This window comes from Solanum tuberosum, unplaced genomic scaffold (genome assembly GCF_000226075.1).
Source record: "Solanum tuberosum cultivar DM 1-3 516 R44 unplaced genomic scaffold, SolTub_3.0 scf00004, whole genome shotgun sequence".
Taxonomy (NCBI): Eukaryota; Viridiplantae; Streptophyta; class Magnoliopsida; order Solanales; family Solanaceae; genus Solanum; species Solanum tuberosum.
In genome coordinates, this window is record NW_006238930.1 from 736,362 (window position 1) to 761,023 (window position 24,662).

At 30.6% G+C, this 24,662-nt stretch overlaps 2 protein-coding genes and 1 non-coding gene across 3 annotated transcripts; 2 read left to right on the forward strand and 1 right to left on the reverse strand.

Moving 5' to 3' along the window:
- Positions 1–1,652: 1,652 nt before the first annotated feature.
- LOC102582557 (calcium uniporter protein 2, mitochondrial-like) lies at positions 1,653–3,967 on the reverse strand. The gene is made up of 2 exons (XM_006338215.2): positions 3,307–3,967; positions 1,653–2,450 (listed from the first exon to the last, which is right to left on the reverse strand). Exons 1-2 carry the CDS (start codon positions 3,895–3,897, stop codon positions 1,974–1,976), a joined length of 1,068 nt encoding a protein of 355 aa, XP_006338277.1. The 5' UTR covers positions 3,898–3,967; the 3' UTR covers positions 1,653–1,973.
- Positions 3,968–15,849: 11,882 nt separating this feature from the next.
- On the forward strand, positions 15,850–15,921 carry TRNAD-GUC (transfer RNA aspartic acid (anticodon GUC)). Its single transcript has one exon. It is a non-coding gene; the product is annotated as a tRNA-Asp (tRNA).
- A 2,567-nt stretch (positions 15,922–18,488) lies between these two features.
- Positions 18,489–18,876, forward strand: LOC107060340 (uncharacterized). Its single transcript, XM_015308130.1, has one exon. It carries the CDS (start codon positions 18,577–18,579, stop codon positions 18,718–18,720), a length of 144 nt encoding a protein of 47 aa, XP_015163616.1. The 5' UTR covers positions 18,489–18,576; the 3' UTR covers positions 18,721–18,876.
- Positions 18,877–24,662: the final 5,786 nt, after the last annotated feature.

Genomic DNA, 24,662 nt, shown 5'->3' on the forward strand with positions numbered 1-24,662 from the left:
GGTTAGATTTGGGCAAGTCAAAATGGATTAAGACAATAAACGGGTCAAGATCTAAACCCAACTCAAATTTGTATGGGTCAAAACGGGTTAGGTAACGGATCATAACCAACCCACCCAATTTTTACTTAGTTTTAATAGCTTTATTTGTTATTTTATAAGCTTTTAATACCTAATAAAATTATTTTTTTTCTTTATTATAATCATATATAACATATAAAATCAAAAACAAGTTTTTTAAAAATATTTTGACAAGATTTCTCAAAAATCAATTTGGGTTACGTATCAACTCGATTTTTAATGCGTTGAAATGAATTGGATTGAGATGGATTGAGCAAACAAATGGGCGGATCAATAACCAATTCAAACCTAAATGGGTTGGATCGGATTGGATGGATTGGATTTGATTTTGCCAATTATGCAGGCATATGAAAAGAAGTATTGTTTGGTTATGCATGTTGATTGTAAATTTGTACCGTCCCTTTCCATAAGTTTGTAAGGTAGTAGTGATATTGCATTCGGTAAAAGTGAATTCAAAGAGTTATATAGCACCAATCGATATTTTAATGGAGGGATAGGACAAGTAACAAATACTTGTTTAGTTAGTTTTGGCATGGGAAAGGCTGTTACAGGTTTCTGGCTGTTAGTTTTTTTTTCTTCTAGTTCTTCTTCTATTACTGCAATATATTTACTCCAATTACGCAGTCTATATATTGATTTTTCGCTCGGTATTCATATTTGTGTTGAAATCCCGATTAATTTAACTTTAAGCAGCATAAAACTCATTAAAAGGAAAACTTTCCCTTGATTATTTTTTTTCAACTATAGGGCTCAAGCCCCCACCCCCACGGCCCCACCCCACCCACACCCCCCATCTTATTCATTTCACTCCAACCTTTGAGAATTTAACTAGAAGTAAGAGGTCTTTTCGGACTAATTAAAATCCTGATTTTTGAAACTTTGACAACTTGAAGCGCCTCCATTTGTTTTGAGAGTCAGAAAAGTTGAACATTAGCCTAATTTTCATGTAATGTGGCCATGGGACCTTACACTTAACAACACAAGATCTTATGACATAATTATTGATTTGCTGAACCAAGCATAGTCCAAAGCCATTTAATGTGAATCAGCCTGCCTAGAAAACACCCCTCCCCTGTTCCTCTTCCTTATCACCCTGTAAAAATTCTCATTTTAGGCAGATAGGCCAACCCCACCACCACCATTGGAGTAGGGCCTAGCCTCCAGCTTACTAGGAAGTACAGTCAAGTTGCAGTAGCCAGCCACTTTTGTAAATGTAATTCAAACTATACTTGGTGTCTCATTTTTTTCAACCAAACATTAGGTGCTCTTTGACTAAGGTGAATTACATTCATTAGTATATTAAGAATCTGAAAATGTGGTGCATCTAGTAAGTATTGTGGTGCAATTTGATACTTGTCCTATTCTTATATCATCAGATTAGATTCCCCAACAATCCGGGGAGATGAATGGGTAAACAATGACTCTGTTTGTGAAATAACATTATTTAATCTTTGCCTTAGAAAATACACAGAACATGAATCGGTGGACATTAACTTTATATAATCTAGTATTTTAATCAGATTGTTAGTTGAATGCACCATGATTCTCGGGTCCCTAATGTGCAAATCATGATATGTGAGCAAACCAAGTTTGTATTTTCTATAAATTTTCTGTGCCCTCTTCACTTAATATACATTAGCCGTGACATAGATAAACTCAAAGTTAGTCTAGGTCCAAAGTAATAGTAAACAACAACAACGACGCCTCAGTCCCACATCAATTGGGATCAGCTCGAAGTATCCATTCGACACTAACTTAAAAGTAAAACAAGTAAAAGAAAAAAAAATTAGCAAAGTATATCATCTGTCCTTTCCAATTTTAGGTTCCTCTTTCTTGCAGTATTCCTAAAAAATATCCATCTTACGCACAACATGTTCATGTAAAATCACCACATTCTATGCTGTGGACATCATGGGTGTTGAATGAAGTGTTAAAGTGTTTCCAGTAGGTATGGACGAGTGAGGATCACAAGCTTTGCGGAGTTCATTGTACCTCTGAAGATCAAAATTGTGAAGCTTCATGAGCTTCTTTTGTTTTGCGCTAAACCGGCTGTGGAAAAAGCCTTCATAAGTAGGCTCTTTGGATGTCCTTAGGAAGAAAGCATAACCAGCCATGCAGTAAAAGGATGTAACATAGAAGCAAATTGGCTCCATTACATCCCATGTTAGCTCCCAGAAAGTGAGCCTCATGAAAGCTGCAGTCTGAATCACAAAGAATCCTAGCCCACACCACAACTCCCTTTGCACCAACGACTCTGCCTTCTTGTCAATAGCTGATTTCTTCTCATCCATTTGTTGAAACTCCTTCATCATTTGTGGGTCATTTGGCTGAGCCAAAGGCCTTGGCATTAAGCCTTCCATGGCTTTCACCACCTGTAGCAACAAAACAAGGGACCAAAATGCTTGTGTAAAACAATAGAACTCCACTTCACACGCCTTATCACATAATGAGAAACATCTTCCCATTTGCAAGCATTCATCTAAATTGGATTCACTAATCTATATTATTAGACACAACCACGCACGCACTTAGACACAGACTTAAAATTCTGAATCTGTTTAACTAAAACAGTGTCTATTCCTATGACAAGGCAGGCAAATTGTCACTTGCGTCAAGTATTAGAAAAGACAACTAGAGGAGCTAAGGGAATAGCTGTATTTCGTTTCTTTCTGGGGTAGGATTTACTAATTTTTGGACTCTACTGAACCTGAATGTCCTTTTTTCCTTTCTCTTATCCCATCCCCACCCAAACTATTAGCTTACGTTTGGTTCAAGTTTTTTTGCAGTAAATAACAATTTTAGTTATTGCAAAACTAAAAAACTTTTTAAGCCAAACATCATCTTCTTCCCAAATGTTTGGAATTAAGTTTAAAAGAGGAAAGGGTGTTCAATGGTGTAATTTTGGGTGTTTGGAAATGGTCCAACTGGTGCAGTCCCTTATAAAAGTCACCATCTCGTTTTAGAGATCTGGAATAACTTTGTTGGCTTTCCTGTTGAAAAACATAGAGAATAGATGAAATTCTATCAGTTTTCGGTAGACTTGTAATGCACAAGGTAAAAAAAAACTAATGTAGTAATATTTGTTACAACTTATCAATACTTCTCAGCAGTACAGTAATGCACATACACATCTTGTAAAATCTGTATCATGGCAAGTTATGGAAATCCACATTGATAGTTTTATAAGGGAAAAAAGCATGAATGGGAAAAAATAAATAGAAAACCAACCTTATCAGGCTTAAGGAATACGACGTTTCCCAAAACAATTACAATTCCCGATTGATCGAGCATCTTTGCGAATTCTAGGGCTTGATCGGAGTTTGAAGAAGCGCCGTTGCAGATCTGAAAAAATTCCGGATACGAAATCCAGTCATTCTCCATCTCCCTTAGCCTCGATTTCACCACCTCAAGCTGTGCCAATCTCATAACCTTCTTTGCATCGGCCACCGTAAATTTCTCCTCCTCGGCTAATTCTGACTCCATCTCCGGCAACGATTTCTGCTGCGGCGGTGAGATGAGTCCATCGAGTCTGATCCTATCTCTACCAATGTCCATCCCTCTCAATTCCTGACGGAGCTTTTCACCGATGGGAAAAGACCGGAGCTCCGACGAGGTTGCTAGTGACTGGAACAAAGAACTTCGGTGGAGAGACCGACGGAAAAAAGCACCCTCGCCGGGATCTGGGGCTATCCTTTCAGGATTAGGAGAAGCCATCGATTTGGTCATGGTTGAGGAACAAATACGGCATGTTGTTAGGGAAGGACGAGTAATTTTATATGAATCGAAAAGACGTTGGGCTACAATTTTTTTGAACGCCATTGATAGACGAAGAAGCTTTCTGAGATAAAGAGAATTGATTAAAATTGCAGGTTATTGTATTGTAATCGCCATCAATTTATAGGTCCTTTTGCCGTTGAAGAAACGCTAGTAGTTTTTTTGTTTATTTGGGGTTAACAAACGGCGTTAGGGTTATTTTATCCTTTCTCGCGAGTTAAATTACTCGTTGCGATATATCGCGAGAAAGTATAACACAAAGCCGAGAAAATGAATATTTCCCAAATTATAAGCCACGTAAAGTAGCGATGAAAGTATCATATCGTGAGTGGTTTAACTTTGATTACCATAAATAGGTCAAACGGTGTTTAAGGATAAAACAAATTTGACAAAAAAGAGTTGGATTAAAAAACAAGGTATGACGTAGCAACTGTGTCGTTTAGTTTTTTCGTTTACAAGAATTTTATTTATTACAATAAAACCTTATTAAATTAATATTTGTTTAATTAATAATCTCTCTAAGATAATAATTTTTTCTGATTAAGACTTGGATCAATGGAAAAAATCACCCATTTCGATAAGATAATATATTTTCAGAAGGCACATATATAAATATATGGTTCCATTACAATTATAAATTAATAATTCTTTAAAAGTATATAAATATATATATCTAAGACAATTTAGTAAAATATGATTCAACTATGTTTTGTTTTTTTGTTAAAATTAAAATATAGTTGAAGCTCATCTCTAACTTTTCTTATTGCATCCAAAAATTTTGGTGTTGTCTTTTCGAACTGCACCATAAAATTGTAAAGAGTTCTAGATACGATAAGTGTTTCCTTATACGTAACTGTTTCTAAAGGTAATGTATCATCTTCAATTTTATCATCAACATTATTTTTTCCAATGATATCCACAATTTGTTCTAAACTCTCGACCTCTGAACATATATCATTTTTCACCCATTCAAAAGGTTATTGACATCAATTTATTGCGGTAATCGAGATCATTAATCATAACCTCAAGTTCATGGTAAATGATGTTTTCACAAGTGAGTTTATTCACATTCATTTAGATTTCATTCCGAATGAATTTGTGGTATCGAAACACTCTTTCGATTAAATAATACCCCTACAAAATAATAATATTTCACGGTACCACTCATAAATTTAGTGAGATTTTACTGTACTAGGAAATCTAAAAATTACTACTCCTTCTGTTCACTTTTTAATTGTCATTGTTTCACTTGGCATATCTATTAAAAAATAATTTTAAATATATATATATATATAATCAAACTATCCATATAAAATGATAATTAGTACCCTATTAAGTCTTGAAAAATGATTTAGAAAATAAATAATTTTAAAATAAGTGACAAGTAAAAGTAAACGTTAAAAGTACCATATTACTAGCAATTCAGCAAGGTTATTTTTATCCTATTTAATTTGAATTATATATAAAGGATTATGCTCACTTATTTCTTTCACAGTCTTTCCTTCATAGGTTAGGTTTTTATGTTCGAGTTGGATCAAATATCTATTTTTTATATTCTTTATCTATATTTTCTAAGCAACGGATTATATGCAATTTAATTATTCAATTTGAACATATTTCCAAGTAATTTCATATATAGAGTTTTAGAAGACTAAGATATATACATATTTTAGTACATAATAGAATAATCATTTTTGATAAGATTTCCATTCACATTTAAAATTGAAACTACCCCTAATTAATTATAATCAAACAACAATTTCACGAGGGCAAATATCAAAATGGTGATGTATTCACCATACATGTGGCTGGCTAGCGACGCTCATACAATTGTTAAAGTAATGAGTAATGCTAATTGCTAAGGGGGTGGTGACTTTGAAATGACGATTTTAGGAAAAGATAGTTCATTGTTGACACGTATTATTGGTTTTGGCAAAATTGCAAAACAGTCGATCTAAAGTCTAAACATTCACATAATAGTTTGGCAATGATGTGTCAATATTACCCAAAATAGTATACAAATAAATTACTTTTATAAATATTCATTATTTATTTAGTTTATAAATTTTATTTTTTTTAAAATTAATTATCACATGAATTAAAATGAAGAAAATAAAACAGTTAAGGTCATGGTAAACGCATCAACGTGCTGCCGCATATATTCGAGGTGGAGGTCGCATGGGGTCCGTTAAGTCGGGGTTTTTTTCTCGAAAAGCGGGGAAGCATAGGTTAAAAATAAAAAGTTGCCACGTAAGTTATTGTAAAATGAAAAAACAAAGTGTAACCTCCACCAAGTCCAGCCAATTCATAAGGTAAACCAATGTCCTTTAAATGCTTAATTATCCACAAATGACGATACAACCTAGCCTTGTTTTTCTCCTAACTTTTTTCTTTTTTAGACCGAGACACATGAATTAACAAATTTACTTATTTTTAAAAAATTAAAAGATTTTTATTTAAATACTAGTATTAGTTCTCATTTTCTTTTATTTTTAGGTTGATGTACTTATCATTGTAATATGATGATGCGTCGAGGGCAAATATGATAAAAAAGAATTAATTTCCTTTTAAGTTTTTTCGTATATGAATTATTTTACCTATTTTTAGAAATCCAAACGTCAATTATTTTAGATACGAAAAATTAATAGTTTACTATAATCCTTTTTCAATTATTAACCTCAACATTTTTACACACGTTTTTTTCTATTTTGGTTAGACATCGTGAAAGATGGAGTGATGGACTATATTCATACCTTGCCAAATCCTAAAATATTGATGTACATTGACATTTTTTCTTTTGACTAATTTTCTCTCGATCATCACGTTTTCATAAGTTCCCTTGATTATCGTAAATGAATCAAGATACACGCGTGGAGACTATATATACGTAAATAAAGAGAAAAGATCTCCATATATCAATGTAAGAAGTAAGAACCATTGTATATGAAAAATCATACTTTCACCCAGTTTGTCCTTGTTTTTTAACTTTAGTTTTTTCATAAGTATCTTTCAAAGCATTGAATTTATTATACTCAAAGGGTGATGGAGTAAAATTCGTTCTATTTATAAATTTTTTAATGGTGCATACCAACATTATGTGGTCGATTGTCAACTTATTATACATTTATTAATGTACAAAGCTATATTTGAATAATAGGATAATCGGCTCATTGCTTTGAAAAACTTTCTAAAAAGAAGTGAATGATCCAAATAATTGAGTTATATAGTGATACTTGACATGCATCGTCAGCCATGGAAGACACATCCTCAATAAGTATAAAGGATAAAGTATACTATATAACTAGACAGCTATTTAGAGATAATGCATAGTTAAGTAATTAAAGATGGGGAAATTAACGGCCGTTGGAAATAATTAAAGGATGAGATCGACACACCATTTCTTGCCAAGAGAAAATTCATAGAGAATATATATTATAAATGATGGTGGGAGAAGAATGACGCAGAACTTGTTCCACATATAGATTGATTGATATGGAATATTCTTTTTAATTGATCACTGCTCCATTATCTCCAAAAAGAAAAAATGAAACTAAAACAAAGTTGAAAATTTACCTAACACGTAGTTATACCCCATCTAAGTAATCTTCCAACACATTTGATTGGAGTAATGCGCACTACTTATTAGAATTGGTAAGATAAAGGTTTCGCTCTATGTTTGTATTTATTTCTATAACAAAAAAAAAAATTAATAAAAGACTGCTAGATACTCTGTCTAGTGATATAAATTCAGGAAAAAAAAAGTGTAATGCTCACCATTAGAAATAGAGGATTGCGTGTATTAAGAGTACCTAACTAATGTGAGGGGTCAATGCTAAAATTAATTATGATTAAATTAGTTGTGAGGCGTGAGATAATTTCTAAAAAAAAAGTTATTTGTTTATAAAAAAAGAGTAAAATCTCATTAAATTAATACTCGGTTAATTAATAATCTCTTTAAGTTAATATTTTTTTCTGGTCCCGACTTGGGCCAATGGAAAAAATCTCTCATTTCGACAAGATAATAAGATAATATATTTTTAGAAGACCTTATATAAATATATGGTCTCATTAATATTATAAATTAATAATTTTTTAAAAGTACAAATATATCTAAGACAATTTAGTAAAATATGATTCTATTATGTTCTGTTCTTTATTAAAATTTAAACCTAGTTGAAGCTCATCTCTAACTTTTCTTATTGCACCCAAAAGTTTCGGTGTTGTCTTTTCTAATTGCACCACAAAATTCTGAAGAGTTCTAGATGTGATAAGTGTTTCTTTACGCGTAACTGGTTCCAAAGATATTGTATCATCAACATTATTTTTCCAATGATATCCACAATTTGTTCTAAGCTCTGAACCTCTGAACATGTATCATTTTCACTCATTCTATAGGTTATTAACGTCCATTTTATTGTTGTAATCGAGATCATTAATCATGATCTTAATTTCATGAATGACGTTTTCATAAGTGGGTTCTTTCAAATTCTTTGAGATTTCATCCCTAAATAATTTTTTGGTGTCGAAACACTCTTTAAATTAATAAATATTAATTTATCGATTAAATAATATCTCTACAAAATAATAGTATTTTATGGTCCCACTTATATTAATTTAGAGAGATTTTACGGTATCTTCCACCTTATTTAGTACTTTATCCGTTCTATAATATGTGGTGTTTTAGCCTTTTTATTTTGTTTCCAATTAAGTGATCATGTTTTAGGGTTTCAAATTCTTTCAAAACTATACTTGTTTACCTAACTTAACTAAGAACCATTAATTAGCTTTTCTGCTTTTCTTTGATTAGGATGAGTTATGAAAAATACTCATTATTTTATAGGAATAAGTAATTTCTTAAGGGTGTGTCCAAACAAAAAAACCCACTTATTTTGAAATTGAGAAAATAGAAAAGAGGCTTGATAGATCTCAGAATTTGTTTTGTTGTTTTCATTATTTTATCCAAGGATGACTAATTATACGATACTATTATTTCACAAGCAGGCAAGGATAACTAGTTTTGGTGTTTAAGTTATACTAAAATTAGTAATTAAATTAACAAATAAAACAGTACTAATTATACGATAGTACTATTCTTTCCCAAATATTCCTTAAATTTTTTTATTTGCATCACTGTATTTGAGATATGGACAATCTCTTTTAATAACTTGTCTCAAACTAATTAGGATTGAAAGTTGAAACTATTCTAAACTTAACCAATAATAATTATTCCCCACGTGATTTCTTTTATTTTTAAATTTAAATTGTACCTCTGTTGAAGTTTCAATCTTTTTATATTAGTACTCTCTAATAAATTATTTTCCCAAATATCCCTTAATTTTTTTTTATATTTGTTTAACTGTATTTGAGATATGCACAATCCCTTTTACTAACTTGTTTCAAATTAATTAGAATTGAAACTATTCTAATCTTAACCAATTTAACTTATTACAAAATATTATTTTAGCTTTATTACTTTTTATAGAATATCAATAAAAATTAACACAAAATTTTTTACTACTAAAATATATGAGATTTTAATAAGATCATTTTATTCTATCCAAATTATAAATAGACATGAAAATAGTTTCAACGTGCACTTAATTGTAGGCTGACCGGACACAACAAAAATTTCATGCTAATTTTATTTAGCCATCATTAATATTGATTATAAGAAAATGTAATTATTTAGGAAATTTTTATCCATGAATTAGCTGAAAATTATCGATAAATTTTATAGCTAATTATTTTTTTATATATAATGAGAGTTGGGGGGAAGAGGTATCACTATTGCCCAAAGTAAAAGAGAGGAATAGTGGTGGAGATTGTTGACTAGTTGGGCCGAGATGGGGAGTTAGTTAGCCCATTAAAAATAGAATAAAGTCTCTAAATATTGAGTTTATCTGGAAAGATCAAAATTCTCAAAGGGAGAATACAAATAATATACGTTTTGTTTGAAATTTGTTCATTCTATATTAGTATTAGAAGGCTATGATAGAGACAGTTAATTAATACGTACCATAAAAACAAAGATTAATTAACCGGCCTTAGATTTGCTGAGTATATATAGAACCTTAGCCTATTTTACGTGCTTAGTTTCTACAATGGCATATATTCCCATCAATACCTTAGTCTCATCGACAAACATTATTCGTACTGATTTGATTGTAACACATAAGTAATATTTTATCTTCCATTTTCTTTATGCCTTTGACAAATGAAGTTTTATTCTTCACAATGTAAGGCTGCATGTGTATGGTATCCTTGTGGTCACTGGTCCGACACTTTCTTGGACCCCGTGTATAGTGGGATTTAAGTGCATCGGTTGCGTTTTTACTAGCTACTATGGTAAATGCTATACCTCAAATATTCCTTTTTATTGTATGTGTATCATAATATTTTTATTATTAACTTTTTTAAGAAAAATTACACTTGGAAATATTCAAATCTTATCCAAGACTAATTTGGACGTTCCTCTAAACAATGTCATATATGTTACTTATATACTGTGTTTTAAAAGGTGGCGCGTTTTACTTAGTATAGGGCGAGGCGTAAGCCTCGAGACGTGGGACGTAAGCTCGATGGATATTTAAATTTTGAATTTACAATATAATATAATAATATAATAACACAAAATTATAAAAAAAAATACATCAATACTTTGAAATAATTACAATCATGATTAAGGTTCAAAAATTTTGATGAAAAATTACAAAATAACAGAATTACAAGATTACAATTGAAAATAAAATGAAGAAATAAAAAATCTCTCCAGGCTGAAGCGCAGATATCTCGTTCTCCTTCATGAGATTCAAGTCCTAAAAGTTTTTCACCGGTCCAGCAGTAGTCCTTCTTGACTTGTCCCCTCCAGGATACAACAGCCTAATCACAAAAATATAACTCAACAACTCTGGATAAGAGTTGAGTCCAAAGCTCAACAAAAAGAACACCTCCCTTCAACTAATAATAACTCTCTTTTTTGACAAATTTTATGCACTCTATATTTTTCTCGTGTGTCTAAACCAAATGAAGACCATCACTATTTATAGCTAAGGATGTCTTCCTATCAATGAATAGGAAGATAATGAAGTAGTAAATAGTGAAGATAATGATCTTAGGAGTTAGATATGTTACAAAGAATAATGGGGAATAATGAGTGAAATAGGGCATCCAAAGCCACTAACGTGCAAAAATGAAGAATAGCAATAAAGTCAAGCTGAAGTGCACCTCAGAAATGAGGATTGTACGGCCACACATACCACTTAAAACAATAGCCATACTTGTCACTTAAAAGCAAGAGGAAACTGCCCAAAACTAACGGACACACTAACAATGTAAATGATGCATTTTATTAATATTAAAATGTTAAATTACTAACAATTTCCCATTCATTTTAATATTAATTAAGAGAGTCTATCAGCTGAATGAAGATTACTAGGCATAATGAAGGTGTGCTCTGCATTGAACATCTACTTAGTGAAACAGTAACTTTTACTCCAGAGTCGTAGTGGTCTCAGACTTGAACTATGACTATTTAAGGGAAATAAATTATCACTGCTCACACATAATAATTAAGGTATTGACATGAGCTTTAAATCCAGCAGGTTACGGTCTTATGCAATCCCGATTTCATGAGTGCTTTTGAGAATAAGCCAATTCTCATAGGAAGTGATCTACTTCCACACTCACATAGGTGAAATCTGTCGAGAGTGCTCCTGTAAGTTAAACACTCCACCCATACGGGCTACAAATATTCATTGAGAGTTTTATCAACTCAACCTTCACAAATTACTATAGGAAACAATGCACTCACATCATAGGGATGGAATAAAAAAATAGTGCATTTTTTCACAACAAGCCATCATATGATTAGTTTTTCCCTTTGAACCTGGTTATAGGATCTCTAGTCCTCAGGTTGGGTTTCCTCATATATGACTCAAGGATTTATAGGCTTCAATCTCATCCCCCTTGATATGCTCCAGACCTTTTCTCTTGTTAAGGCCTTAGTAAGAGGATCTGCAAGATTATCACAAGATTTGACATAATCAATATTAATGGTACCATTTGTCAAATACGATCTTACATTACTGTGTTTCCTTCTTATAGGTTTGGATTTACCGTTGTAATAACGGTTTTGAACTCTACCAATCGCAGCGGTGCTATTACAATGAATTAAAATAGGAGTAATTGGTTTTTCTAAAATAAGGTATTTGAAATAATAAATCTCTTAACCAATTCGCTTCCTCACTAGCTAAAGTTAAAGCAATTAGTTCATCCTCCATTGTAGAGTTAGCAATTATAGTTTATTTTTTTTATCTTCAACAAATAGCACCACCATCCAAAGTTAAGACATATCCAGTGGTAGAACATGAATCACTTGATAAGGTGTTCCAATCTGCATCAGAAAAACCTTCAAGTATAGCAGGATATTTTTTATAGAACAAACTACAATTTTTTGTTCCAATTAAATATCTCATAACTCTTGTTATAGCATGCCAATGTTCATTACCTGACTTGCTTGTAAACCTGCCAAGTACTCCTACTGCATATGGAATATCAGGCCTAGTGCAATAAATCACATATCTCAAACTTCCAGTTATGATGGCATATTCCTTTTGATTTATTCCATCATTTTCACTTTCAACAGGAAACAAGTGAACACTTGAATCAAAAGGAGTTACAACATGCTTGCATTTACGAAAGTTATATTTTTTCAAAATTTTCTCAACACAATGTGACTGATCAAGGAAAATTTCATCACATGTTTTTGTTATTTTTATTCCAAGAATAAAATTTGCCTCAACAAGATCTTTCATATCAAAATGGCTTCTAAGAATATTTTTAGCTTCATCAATAACATTCATGTTAGAGCCAAAGATCAATAAATCATCAACATATAGCAAATAATCACATGTGAATTATTCCAACACTTATCACACTCATTTGTTTTAAAATCATTTTCAATCATGCAGGAATCGAACTTTTCATGCCATTGCTTTGGTGCATGTTTCAAGCCATATAGGGATTTAGTAAGTTTACATACTTTGCTTTCTTGGCCTGCTTCAACAAAAGACTCGGGTTGTTCCATATAGATTTCCTCATTTAGGTCTCCATTCAAAAAAGTAGTTTTTTCATCCATTTGATAAATTTACAAATAAAAAATTGCAGTCATAGCAATTAAAAGTCTTATGGATGTAATTCTTGTAACGTCTAAATATATACAAACTATACATATCAAACGTGGCTAAATATACAAACTCGAAGTCAACCCATGTAATTAATGTATAATGTTAGCCACGAGTGGTAACTATAGCAAACTATAGCTATGATGAGTAATTAAGTAGTATAAATTTGCTTAACCGCGTCATTTTCCCTAAAAGAATCATTATTTCTAAAAATATTTTTTTATCATACTATACAATTTAACCCCCCCAAAAAAAAAGAAATAATTAATAAAACTTACTAATATTATTAAAAAAAATATCACTCCATTATGAATAAAAATAAAATTACTTTCAAATAGCTAAATAAAATATGATAATTTTGAGATATATGACAAAATCATGAAGACCAATGATAAGTGAAAAGTAAAATTTCGCTACGTATTTTTACAAGAAATGTTACGTAATCTATAATTACATTCACAGTGTTACCAAATAGTAAAAATGTGATACTACAACTTGTTATTTGAGTTAATCTCAATCTTCGTATCTCTATAGATTAAAAAAAACTACTAAGTATCATTCACTTATTCAAGAATTATGAGGGTCAACAATGTTAACTAAAGATTTTAACACATAATATAATTTGGGTAAGATCTGTTAGACGAGTCCCCGGGCATTGGGCGTGCTTAGGACATACAGTCGAGTGCTTAGGGCGTAAGTCTTACAGAACTAAGCCCCACACTTGAGTCTCGGGCGTTTTGCTAAAGCCACGCCTCGTGGCATGCCCCAGGCGAAACCTAACAGAGTTTTGTCCAACACTGCTTATATATATTTTTACAAAAATGTGTTTAATACACTGAGTTTCAGAATTATGACGACCATATATAGTACTTGGAGCCTGTTTGACATTGTTGTTGGCAAATCCTTAAAATTGTTTTTAAATAGAAGAAGCATTTTTTTCTGTTGTTGGGAAGAAACAAAAAATTTATGCTTCTTAAAAAAGCAGAAGCAGAAAATTCTTTTTTTGAAGACTAAAATATCCCCTTTATATATACATATTTACCAATATATCCCTTATTAATTAACTAGCATATCTCACAAGTTTGGTTACGTTTTTCATTCAAGAATTTAATTTTTTATTTTTTATGTAATAAATTTATATTTCATGTTTATTTGTTTATTTTATATTTTATATTTTATATTATATATTATTTTACGATTTATTTTACGGAATTAGAAACAAAGGTAACAATAATATTTTTGTAGGATAAAAAATACGAAGGAATTTATTTAGTGTTGTGTTGAATTTTTCGTATGGTGGTTTAATTTGTGGAAATATTTTTAAATTTATTTTTCTTAATATTTTTAATTATATTTAATTCATGTTAATATTATATTAATATTTTATTTATTTATTTATGTATGTATATATAATATTGACTGAAAATTTGAATATGTAAATTTTAATTTAATTAAAATAAAATTCAAAATTTGTAATTGATATATGAAATCATCTTAATATTAGAAGTACACTGATACTTACCCTTTTTCGTAATTTGACTCTCAAAAACACTTCTTACAAAAGATTAGCCAAACACAATTTGCTTATTAAAAACACTTATCAAATGAATTAGCCAAACACAAATTGTTTTTTTTTCAAAACACATTTTTAAAAAGCCATTTCAAAAAAGTATTTCTAAAAATAAACAATTTTTAGCACCAATACCAAACAGACTCTTAGTAACTTTTGTATCACCAGTCATGAAGTTAAGCTGCTTTTCTAATTTCTAGTTACTGAAATTTAGTTTAAACAATGTTAGATGAAAATCGAAGAGGACATCTTAATTCTTATACGATTGTTAGCGCGAATTATGCAAATTTGACAATTTTCTTAACCATTTTAGCTTGAAGAATAACCAATTTAATATTGAGTATTACGTTACTCTAAATCAATAGAACTTATCTTGGTGAAGTGATTTAATAAAAATAATAATATACATTGATTGATTAAGCAACATTCACTGAAATATTTGCTCTTGCATCCTTGATTATAGGTGACTCATCCCTGATTTTATGTATTTAATTAATAAAAATAATAATAATATACATTTATTTTATATTTTCCGTGGCTGGATTTTTTAGGTTTTAGTATAATGGAAGAGTTTCCTTCAATATGAACAATCAAGATGTAAATGATTAAAGAATAAGACTTACCCTTAGCATGTTGTTAATTAAGTCTAGTTTTGCTGTCAACCGTGAATTCTTAAAGTTGAAATATAGCAGGACTACTTCAGCTAAAAGATTTAATATTAATACATTAAGGAATTAATAAATAAATAAATTAAAGGACTAGGAAAAAGAGAACAGCTTGCCGCCAGCACACTACTATTAATTAAGTTTTCTTATTATCAATGATTGCACAGCTATAATTATTATAAAACTGGAGATTTTCTCTAATGAGTATGAAGATATATCATGACCACATCAACTTTCAAGATATTCAGCTACTATATGATTCTGAATCCAGAAAAATTAAGGGTCCGAACTCTAGTTAAATGAGCTTGAACTTGTTCTTCATACTTTACTATTTGAAAAATTATAATAAGTAAAAAAAGTATTAGTAATACTTTAGATAACTTAACGTGGAACAATTATCGAAGCAATATAGTAGTAAAATCTTGAAAACATCCATCTTGATTCTCTTTTTCTTGCCTTTGTCTAATTAAATTGATGAAATCCTTCCGAAAAAATTACTATTATGCGTGGTTGTGTATTAAAGTAGATGTCAAGAAATCAAACATAAAAATATGACATCAATGAGTTAACTTACAACAAAGTCGTTGTAGTATAGTGGTAAGTATTCCCGCCTGTCACGCGGGTGACCCGGGTTCGATCCCCGGCAACGGCGTTTCTTTTTAGGGAAAATTATACATAATGGCAAACTATTAATTCAAATTAAATGGTATAATCACACTTTGATTTAATTGTGTCCTGTAGCAAACTGTTTGCCAGCGCCTCTCTCGCTCGCCACTCTCCTCTCTCGCTCACTCTCTTTGTGCTCACCTCTCTCGCTTTATACAACAGAAGTATATAAATTGCGTTTCTGTTTGTATAAAGCGAGAGAAAATTGTATATACACATGCAAATACATATATATTCGTCCTATACGCTTATAATTATACAATAAAAAATATTCCCCTGCCCAGTTTTATGTTTGTATAATGTATAATTTATGTTTGTATAAAGCGAAAGAGAGCGATTTTTTATATACAAATATTTTTGTCAACGATTTATACAAACGAGAGGCTAACAACAATTTATACAAATGGTCTGCCAGCGAAATTATACAATTCTGAAGAGGAGCCAACGAATTATACAATTGATTCTTTTTGTATATATGTATAGTGAAACAGACAGCTTTCAATTGTATATGTATAGCAAATTATACATATATATGTTTGCTATGGAGCGCAATTATGCAAACTTTGCTATAACATACAAATATGATTTTTTTTGTTTGCTATATGTGAAAGTTGCTCTTCTTTTTAAGAACTGTTCTTCACTTTTCATAACGGGCCGAAAGGAGTTTGACCCAATTATGATGTGGCCCAAAAGCGAGTCCAACCCACTTACCTATCAAGACTTGTCCACTTGATATATAGGCCAGCCCGAAGCTTTCTGGACTAATAACAGAACACATAAGAAAGAGCCCTTGTTACAATTCAAAACATAACACACGTATAAAATCTAGAAATTTGTACGATTTAAGTTCATAAATCCAAAATTTTATATATGATTACTCTAGCTATTTGTATATACAAAATATTGTATACTTACATAAACGGGCAGATATATACGCAGCCAACATAACAAACGAAACTATAGTTATCAAAATGATAGCTATATAATCTTATTATGTCAAATTTTCTCAAAAATCTTACTCAAAAGTTAGGTTGCTCAAAATCAAATAATAATATCTCGATAAAGAACAATGTCTATCACGGCAAGGTCACTGCTCACGTGCAAACATGTCCTCCTTTCTACTGTACATAACAAAACTAGATTGGGCCAAAACTTAGCCCACATTTTCATACCCCACTTGAAACTTGTGTGGACTTCACAATCTAATTTAATCTCCATTGTCTCCTCATCTCCCATGTTTCCTTTTCTATGCCTTCTTTTTCTCTAGGTTATGGTCTACCTATTTTTAACAAAAAATATTAGCCACTCAAACGTTATTTACTACTCCATTTCTTAATTAAATTGGTACTCGCATCAATTTACGTGTTAAATTATATCTGTGGTATAACTTTGTCCATCAAAACAATTATTTTTTCTCTCGTGAATATTTGTCGCATCCTTTATAAAAATAAAAACAAAAACTTGTGGTTAGTATTTGACGAGTAAGCGATCTGATCTGTTCTCTCAACGTAACCTAGTATCAAGAACAGTTTCAAATTTGGAAATTAGAAAGACGCAGAGACAAAGACAAAGCAGTCATTATCCGGGCAGCTTCATAAGAACAACAAGAAAAAGACTTGTATTTGACTTTCTAATCAACTGATGTTACGTCTAGAATACTCAATAGATATTTCAACTATATTTAGCCTTAAAAACATATAATACTGTGGTTGATTTTTATTTTCGGTTACGGAATAAAGACAATGAAAAAGACCGTACGATTATAACAAAATTAATGGTGGTTAAATAAATAAATTTACACCTTGCCGTTGATTTTCTTTGGATTTTCCACCCGGTGTTTAGAGCCTGACTAAATCTCTATCGTGCACGACAGGGTTTATTCGCTTCCAACAGTCATACATAAGAGTTCAGACTCGAACACGAGATCTGAAAACCGCTTGCAATTGTTATCAAAACACAAAGTGATGGGTAACAAACACTAGACTAGTCATTGGAAGTGGAAGCTGCTTAATGAAAGTTATCAAAAGTAGCAAAAGACGGGGAACATGTTTTAATAATTTCCCTGTTAACGGTGACATGTTCCTAAATTAAGTTGAATTTGGTTGGAATGAAAGTTATCATCTACTAATTTAATATAAATTTGTATATTTTTGTGTCCCCTGCCTCTCTGAAAGATTTGAATAACTTTTTTATATATATTTTACTCCAATAGAATATAGTTGATCGTGTTGGTTGTTGACCATAGTGTACTAGTAGAGCAGTTTAACCTGTGACTCTTTGACTATTGTGTTCCTAAATTGCCAATAATTGAAGGGTTAGAAAAGGGGAATTTTTCTAAATACACAATGATAAAAGAATTGATAATTAGAAAAATCTTTTAAAGATATCATTAATTGGAAAAAAAAAAAGAAAAAAAAGAGGTCCCAGTTTAAAGTTAATGTGTGGCTCGTTTTAGGTGAATATTGCATGTGTTGGACCACATGTACACTTAGTTATAGTAGAGTACTCCTTCACTATAAGAAGACCTTTAATTTCCTTCTTCCACTTGTTGAAATATAAGATTCTTCCAATCTTGAAGTACTTGTTTAAATCTAGCTACAATTTGCTTCTCATTGTTGATCATATTTTGTGTACAGTAGAGATGATGAAGGGAAAAAATGGAGCTAACTTAAAGTTAAAGAAGAGGATATGCAGTGGAAAACTTGGGAGGTTTCTAAAAGAGCAGAGAGGAAGGCTATACATTGTGAGAAGATGTGTAGTTATGCTACTTTGTTGGCATGATTAATTGCACACCTATAATTGTAAATAGCAAGGAGAAACAATAATATTAAGTTCATTAGAGCAATATAATTATAGTTGGTAAATTGATCATCTAGTATTTGCGTTTCAAATATGAATTTAATTATTGTGTACCGATGCTTTCTTCTTAACTTGATTTGTTATGCATGTTAAACTTTATCAGCTACTTAATTTATTTTCCTCTTTTCTCTTTTTCTTTGCTAGAACTTATAATTTCCCCTAGCTTCTACTTTGCATTTTCTTATTGGAGTTTTTTGAGACTAATTGATATGGTAATAATAGGTGCGGATACACTGGTTGCAATTGAAATTCATAAAATCTATTATCGTTCAGTGTTACTACTTTGCTAGCTAGAGGCGTGCTTATTTCTTTAATTTAATTTATTCTTGAAAATGTATAAATTAAATTAGTCTTAATTACTAAAATCTTTTTTTTCCCTTGACTCCCAACTTCCAAGTTCGCAAGAAGCATAACAACGTTGGATCCTGAAATTATTCACTTTTTCAAATTATTGGCATCGCAATTTTATTGCATGCATTTTACTATTGGGCAGTTGGCATAAGCCTTGATATTGCACATTAAACAATAATAACATAATCTTTTATCTATAAATTAAATAACGCATGCATGCACCATAAGATCAAATCTTGTATTACTCAACTAATTCTATGACAATATATAGGATACACAAGTTCGAGCTCAAGAGAGATTTGTATATAACACAACCCCCATTTGTATAATCGTTCAGTCGTCATACATATATATATATATAATATTTATGATATTCATGGTATTTATTTATTAGATATAAGAATCAATGTTTAAGGATCAACCATATAATGTTTCTGTCATTAGTTGGATCAATAAATAATATCATGTAGAGTATATTATTCTATTTTTATACAAATTTACATCAATCTTATAATATTTGTTAATTTATATCATTAAAACGATCTAGCTTTGTATTTTTCCTGTAATACTCCTAATCCATACTCTATGATATCGTTTTCCTCAAAATTTCATATGTGAGTGATATGACACATAAATAATAACTGGATCGATTGCAAAAAAAGATAGATGTAGTGGAGTTATCATTCTTATTTTCCAATTAAGAATGTATTTGGATTAATGGCTTGCTGCACCCCCACTGCCGTACGCTCTTTCAAACAAAAAAAAATGTTAGGAAAAGACATGTGGACACTGGTCTACATACTACATAGTCACGTTGGAAAAACACGATAAATGTTATCACTAATAATCCGTCTTTTCCTTTGGACTCATTATTTCATGTCACATTCTTCTAATTGAGCCCTTTACTATTAGAAATAATAGAGCTTGAAACTAATATTAAAAAAAAACTGAATATATAGTAGGTACTCGAAGAGTTTAGTGTGTGTGTTTGGTAGTATTTTCTTTAGTCAAATAATTGAAAAATATTTTTAAAATAAGAAAGGTGAGGACTCTGCAAAAAATGTGCTCCTTGGCATGTTCTTTGACACGATATAAAGCTATCAAGTTTAGGTATATTACTATGAGAACAAAGAAATGATATTGAAGTCTGCCAACTTTGAGAAAGATGATCCAAATTTTGGCATTGTTTAGGCAACACAAGTAGTAACAAATATCTTTCAAAATTGGATTTTACTGTGTCATATGGAATCTAGCTTAGGAGTATTAATTTACACGTACGTGTGTGGCTTGTTTAATTTTCTATAGATAAGTCAAGATCACACAGTATTACTACTGTTTCTTTTGGTCCAGAATAGAAAACTCTCCAATTCCCCTGCTAGTAATAAAACTGAAAAGGATCTACAGCTCCAAAAACCCCTGTAAATTTCGTTGTTACGTAACAATGAAAACCCCTATTTTATGGAACAACCGATTTGGTGTGTTTCCATTGTTACTTAATTTCTTTTTCCAATTATATCTTTACATAATATTTCAAAATACTATTTTACCCTTTACCTTATATTATTTAATTCTAGTCAAACCTCCTAACCTAGAATAATTAAGGATACAATACAATACATTATGAAACAATGGGTAACAATGATCCAAACAGAGTGTAAAGTGATCCCATAAATGCTCTATTGAAAATGAGCTTCTTTGTTGAATGTTTATTATTTTCGGTTATTTTTAAGTACATTGTATTATTTGTTTAATAATTTATATGTTTGCATTTTTTATTTTTGTGAAGGTTAATTGTAGTTATATCCCATTATCCCTAATCTATAATTTATAGTGGAATTAACATAAATTTAATTTATTTTTATTTTTTTGGTTTGATTTCCCACCCGGTGTCCGGAGCCCACATTGGAGCTCCAACTAAATCCGGATCGCGCACTGCAGGGACTATTCGGGGGTGGCGCTCCCAACAGGATTTTCTCCATACCCAGGGCTCAAACCCGAGACCTCTGGGTTAAGGGTGAAGCACTCCCACCAGTGCACCACAACCCATGTTGGTAACATAAATTAAATTTTAAAAAATAGTCATATATAGAAAAATTAATTTATAAAGAAAGATAACTTTTATATCTAAAATTAATATTATAAAAATAATTAAATATACAAGAGATTTAATTAAAACATACAAATTATATAATGTTTAATTAAAAGTTTTGTATAATAAAATAATATTAAATTATTCAATAAAGTTAATTGGTGTGATGAATAGTGTTACATCAAATTTGGTGCAACGCTATTCACACACAAAATGATATAAAATTTGGTGTTGAATTGGAGATGGTCAAATAATTCGGGAATAAAATATTTTTTCTTGTCGATCATATATCATTACTAATAAGCCAAACGACTATATTTTTTCTTTTATAATTTTAAAATTTTCAGTTTCAATTCCAGGTGCATGAGTCAATTTATTACAATCTTCTTCTTTACGGATATAGATTATTATGATATCAAGGATAATTAATGTTTAATGAATAGTTTATAAAATAGCCAGCAATTATATAGTTAAGTATACATAATCATTATGCATATTTTATGTATTTCAATCATAGTAAATTTAATCAAACTGTAAATAAATTTAACCAAAAGAAAAATATTGGATATTATTTTGTTGCGGACAGCAGCCACGTGCGACAGCCTCCACATTTCAATCTAATTATGATGTTAGTCCCATTTATAAGAATTGGGCTTTGCTTTATAGGGATGGCCCGCTAAGGAACGCTGGGCTAATATACCGCGGGCCCATCCACTGCCTGAAATCAAGCAATCCGTCCCTTCCCTCTTAATTATTAAATTTTTTTTATCTAAATATACAACTTATTATACCATACTTTCTAAAGGAAAAAATTTACGCATAATGACAAACATTAGTAGCATATTAGTCAATGAAACTATAGTTTCACAAAATTACTATTCACGGGTATAGTTTAATAAAACTTGCTATGAATTGCAGGACCCATAAATGGTTTGTATTTGGAAACAAAAGATACACTCGACGGATTTGTATACAGTTTTATACAAATCTAACTTATGTCTCCTCCCTCCTCTCTTCACTCACTGATTTTCTCCTATATCTCACATCCATATTAATTTTGAATTTTGAATTCGATTTTCTCCAACCTAGTCGTGGCATCACAATTCAAGATAATTGCCCAAACATGTTTAATATTTTTTTATTTTTCTGTTTGTATACGATTTCTATTTGTCTAATCTTTTTTATAATATTACATTTTGAGTCTTCATTTTAGGAGCTATGCGGTCCACTTTGTGAATGCCAATTTGGTTAAAGATTGTGGCACATAGAGTTTCCAGCAACGGGAAATATTTAGTACTTGCAGGGCCGTTTACAAAATTTAGAGCAATTGAAGGGAAGAGGTTGAATCAAGAGTTAAGATCCAAGCACAAAAACGCTTCAAGTGTTATGCAACAAATTATCAAATCAAGAATTTAGTGCGCGATCCGAATTTATTCGGAGCTCTAATGTGGACTTCCGGACACCGGACGGAAAACCAAAAATAAAAATAAAAAAACTAAAAATTAGATTTTCAGTAACCTTCATTCCAATCAATTATTTAGATTTATAATAGTATTCCTTTGGAAACTCTGCCTACGTCAGTATTTAATATTTCCTGACTTATATTATTTATAGCTATTATGTTTACATAATTAATAATCATAAATGGACCTGAATAATTAGGCAAGATCCTTCCCGTTGGATATAATTCGTTACTTGAATGATTAGATCTTATGAAATTATATTGAATATTTGACGTACTAACCATATTAACAATTTTTTATGATGCGTAAATTAAGATCTTACTTTTTATTCCTTTAATTATATTCGAGTGGTGTTATTTCACGAAAAACAAGTATGAAAAAAGAAATTTATTGTTTCACAAAGATTTGGAATAGTAGCCCCTAATTCAAGAGTAGATAATAATATTTATTTGGCGAAATTTCGCAAATAGCCACTATAATAAACTTACTTAGTCTCCTTAACTTTAGTTTGCATATTTACGGGTCTTAGTTATAACTTATTTGTTTGTATAATTCGTCACTTGTTTGTATAATTCGAAGGTACAATTACATACTTCGCGTGTATTTGTATAATTGAGTTATTTTCGTCTGTATTTGTATAAGTATAATTATGTTGGTAGACGTTTGTAGTTATATATTCTGCTTAAGTAAAATATAGAAATATACCATAAGAATAACTATAATTAATGATTTATACAAATGTGGGTACAACTGTAGATCTAATATTGGATTTGTTTTTCGGAGTAATACAAATTCTGAAATTGTACAAATATGATAAACTTTGAAATACGAATTTATACAAGCACAAACACAAACATCTGAACTTTAAACGGTTATACAAATTATACTATACAAATTACATTATACAAAAGTTATACAAATTTCGAAAAGTATAGGTTTATACGAACTTTAAAAAGTTACACAAAAAAGATTGAATGTGTTCGATGATAAAACTGAAAAATCAAAGGAAATCACTGTCATTTACGAATACAAACCATCATCTACAAATACAAATCAAACGAAGAATTGTTAGTGGTGAATTATACAAATTTGACGAACTATACAAACTCGAACCGAAGCCACATAATTAAGGCTAAATATTAATGAGGCCCATAAGGTGTTGCATTTAAATCTGTAAACTGATGGGCCATAGAACCCAATGGACTTCTTTACTTCTTAATTTAATAGTAGCAACCCGGAATGTCAATTCCCAATCGTTACATTAGTTTCACTTGCTTCAATCAACTTAATTTCAACCCAAGGGGTCAAATTATTTGTAAGGCTAGGGGTGATAATATTAGCCTATAAAATGACGATAACCCGTCTAATTTTTAGGCATGTTATTAATCAATCTATCTATTATTTTAATCTACTCTGATTAGGGGTGTACATGTCCGGGTTGGTTCGGATTTTTTCAAATATCAAACCAAACTATATGTGTAAAAAAAAATTTAATTTATAAACCAAACCAAACTAATAAAATTCGGATTAGTTCGGGTTTTTCAAATATCAAACCAAACCATTGTGTCGAATTTTTTAAATTTATAAATCAAACCAAACTAATAAACCTCGGATTTTTTTTTCTTCAGATTTTTGGATTTTTTCGGTAAAGTTTGCATACATACTTATAATTAACTTGTGCTGCAAATATTTTCTTTAGTCCAACAAAAATACAATTATCTAAGGTATTTCTTAAGAAAATAACACAAAATATGAGATGAGTACTGATGACACTAAAATATTCAATAAAAAATAATAATGAAATCATCATATAAAATAAATAATGCAAAGTCATAATGAAAATGATCATAATTTAAAAGTACTAAATCATGCTAAAATAAGTATTAGTTACATTACTAAATATTTAAGGAAAATTAAAATTAGATTATGTATTTTAATTGTCTAAACCAATGTAAAACTAAAAAA

Coding starts and splice junctions, on each gene's coding strand:
- LOC107060340 (XM_015308130.1), top strand. CDS start 18,577: ATGATGAAGGGAAAAAATGGAGCTAACTTAAAGTTAAAGAAGAGGATA.
- LOC102582557 (XM_006338215.2), bottom strand. CDS start 3,897: ATGGCGTTCAAAAAAATTGTAGCCCAACGTCTTTTCGATTCATATAAA. Junction 2,451..3,306: donor TATTCCTTAAGCCTGATAAG/GTTGGTTTTCTA, acceptor TTGTTGCTACAG/GTGGTGAAAGCCATGGAAGG.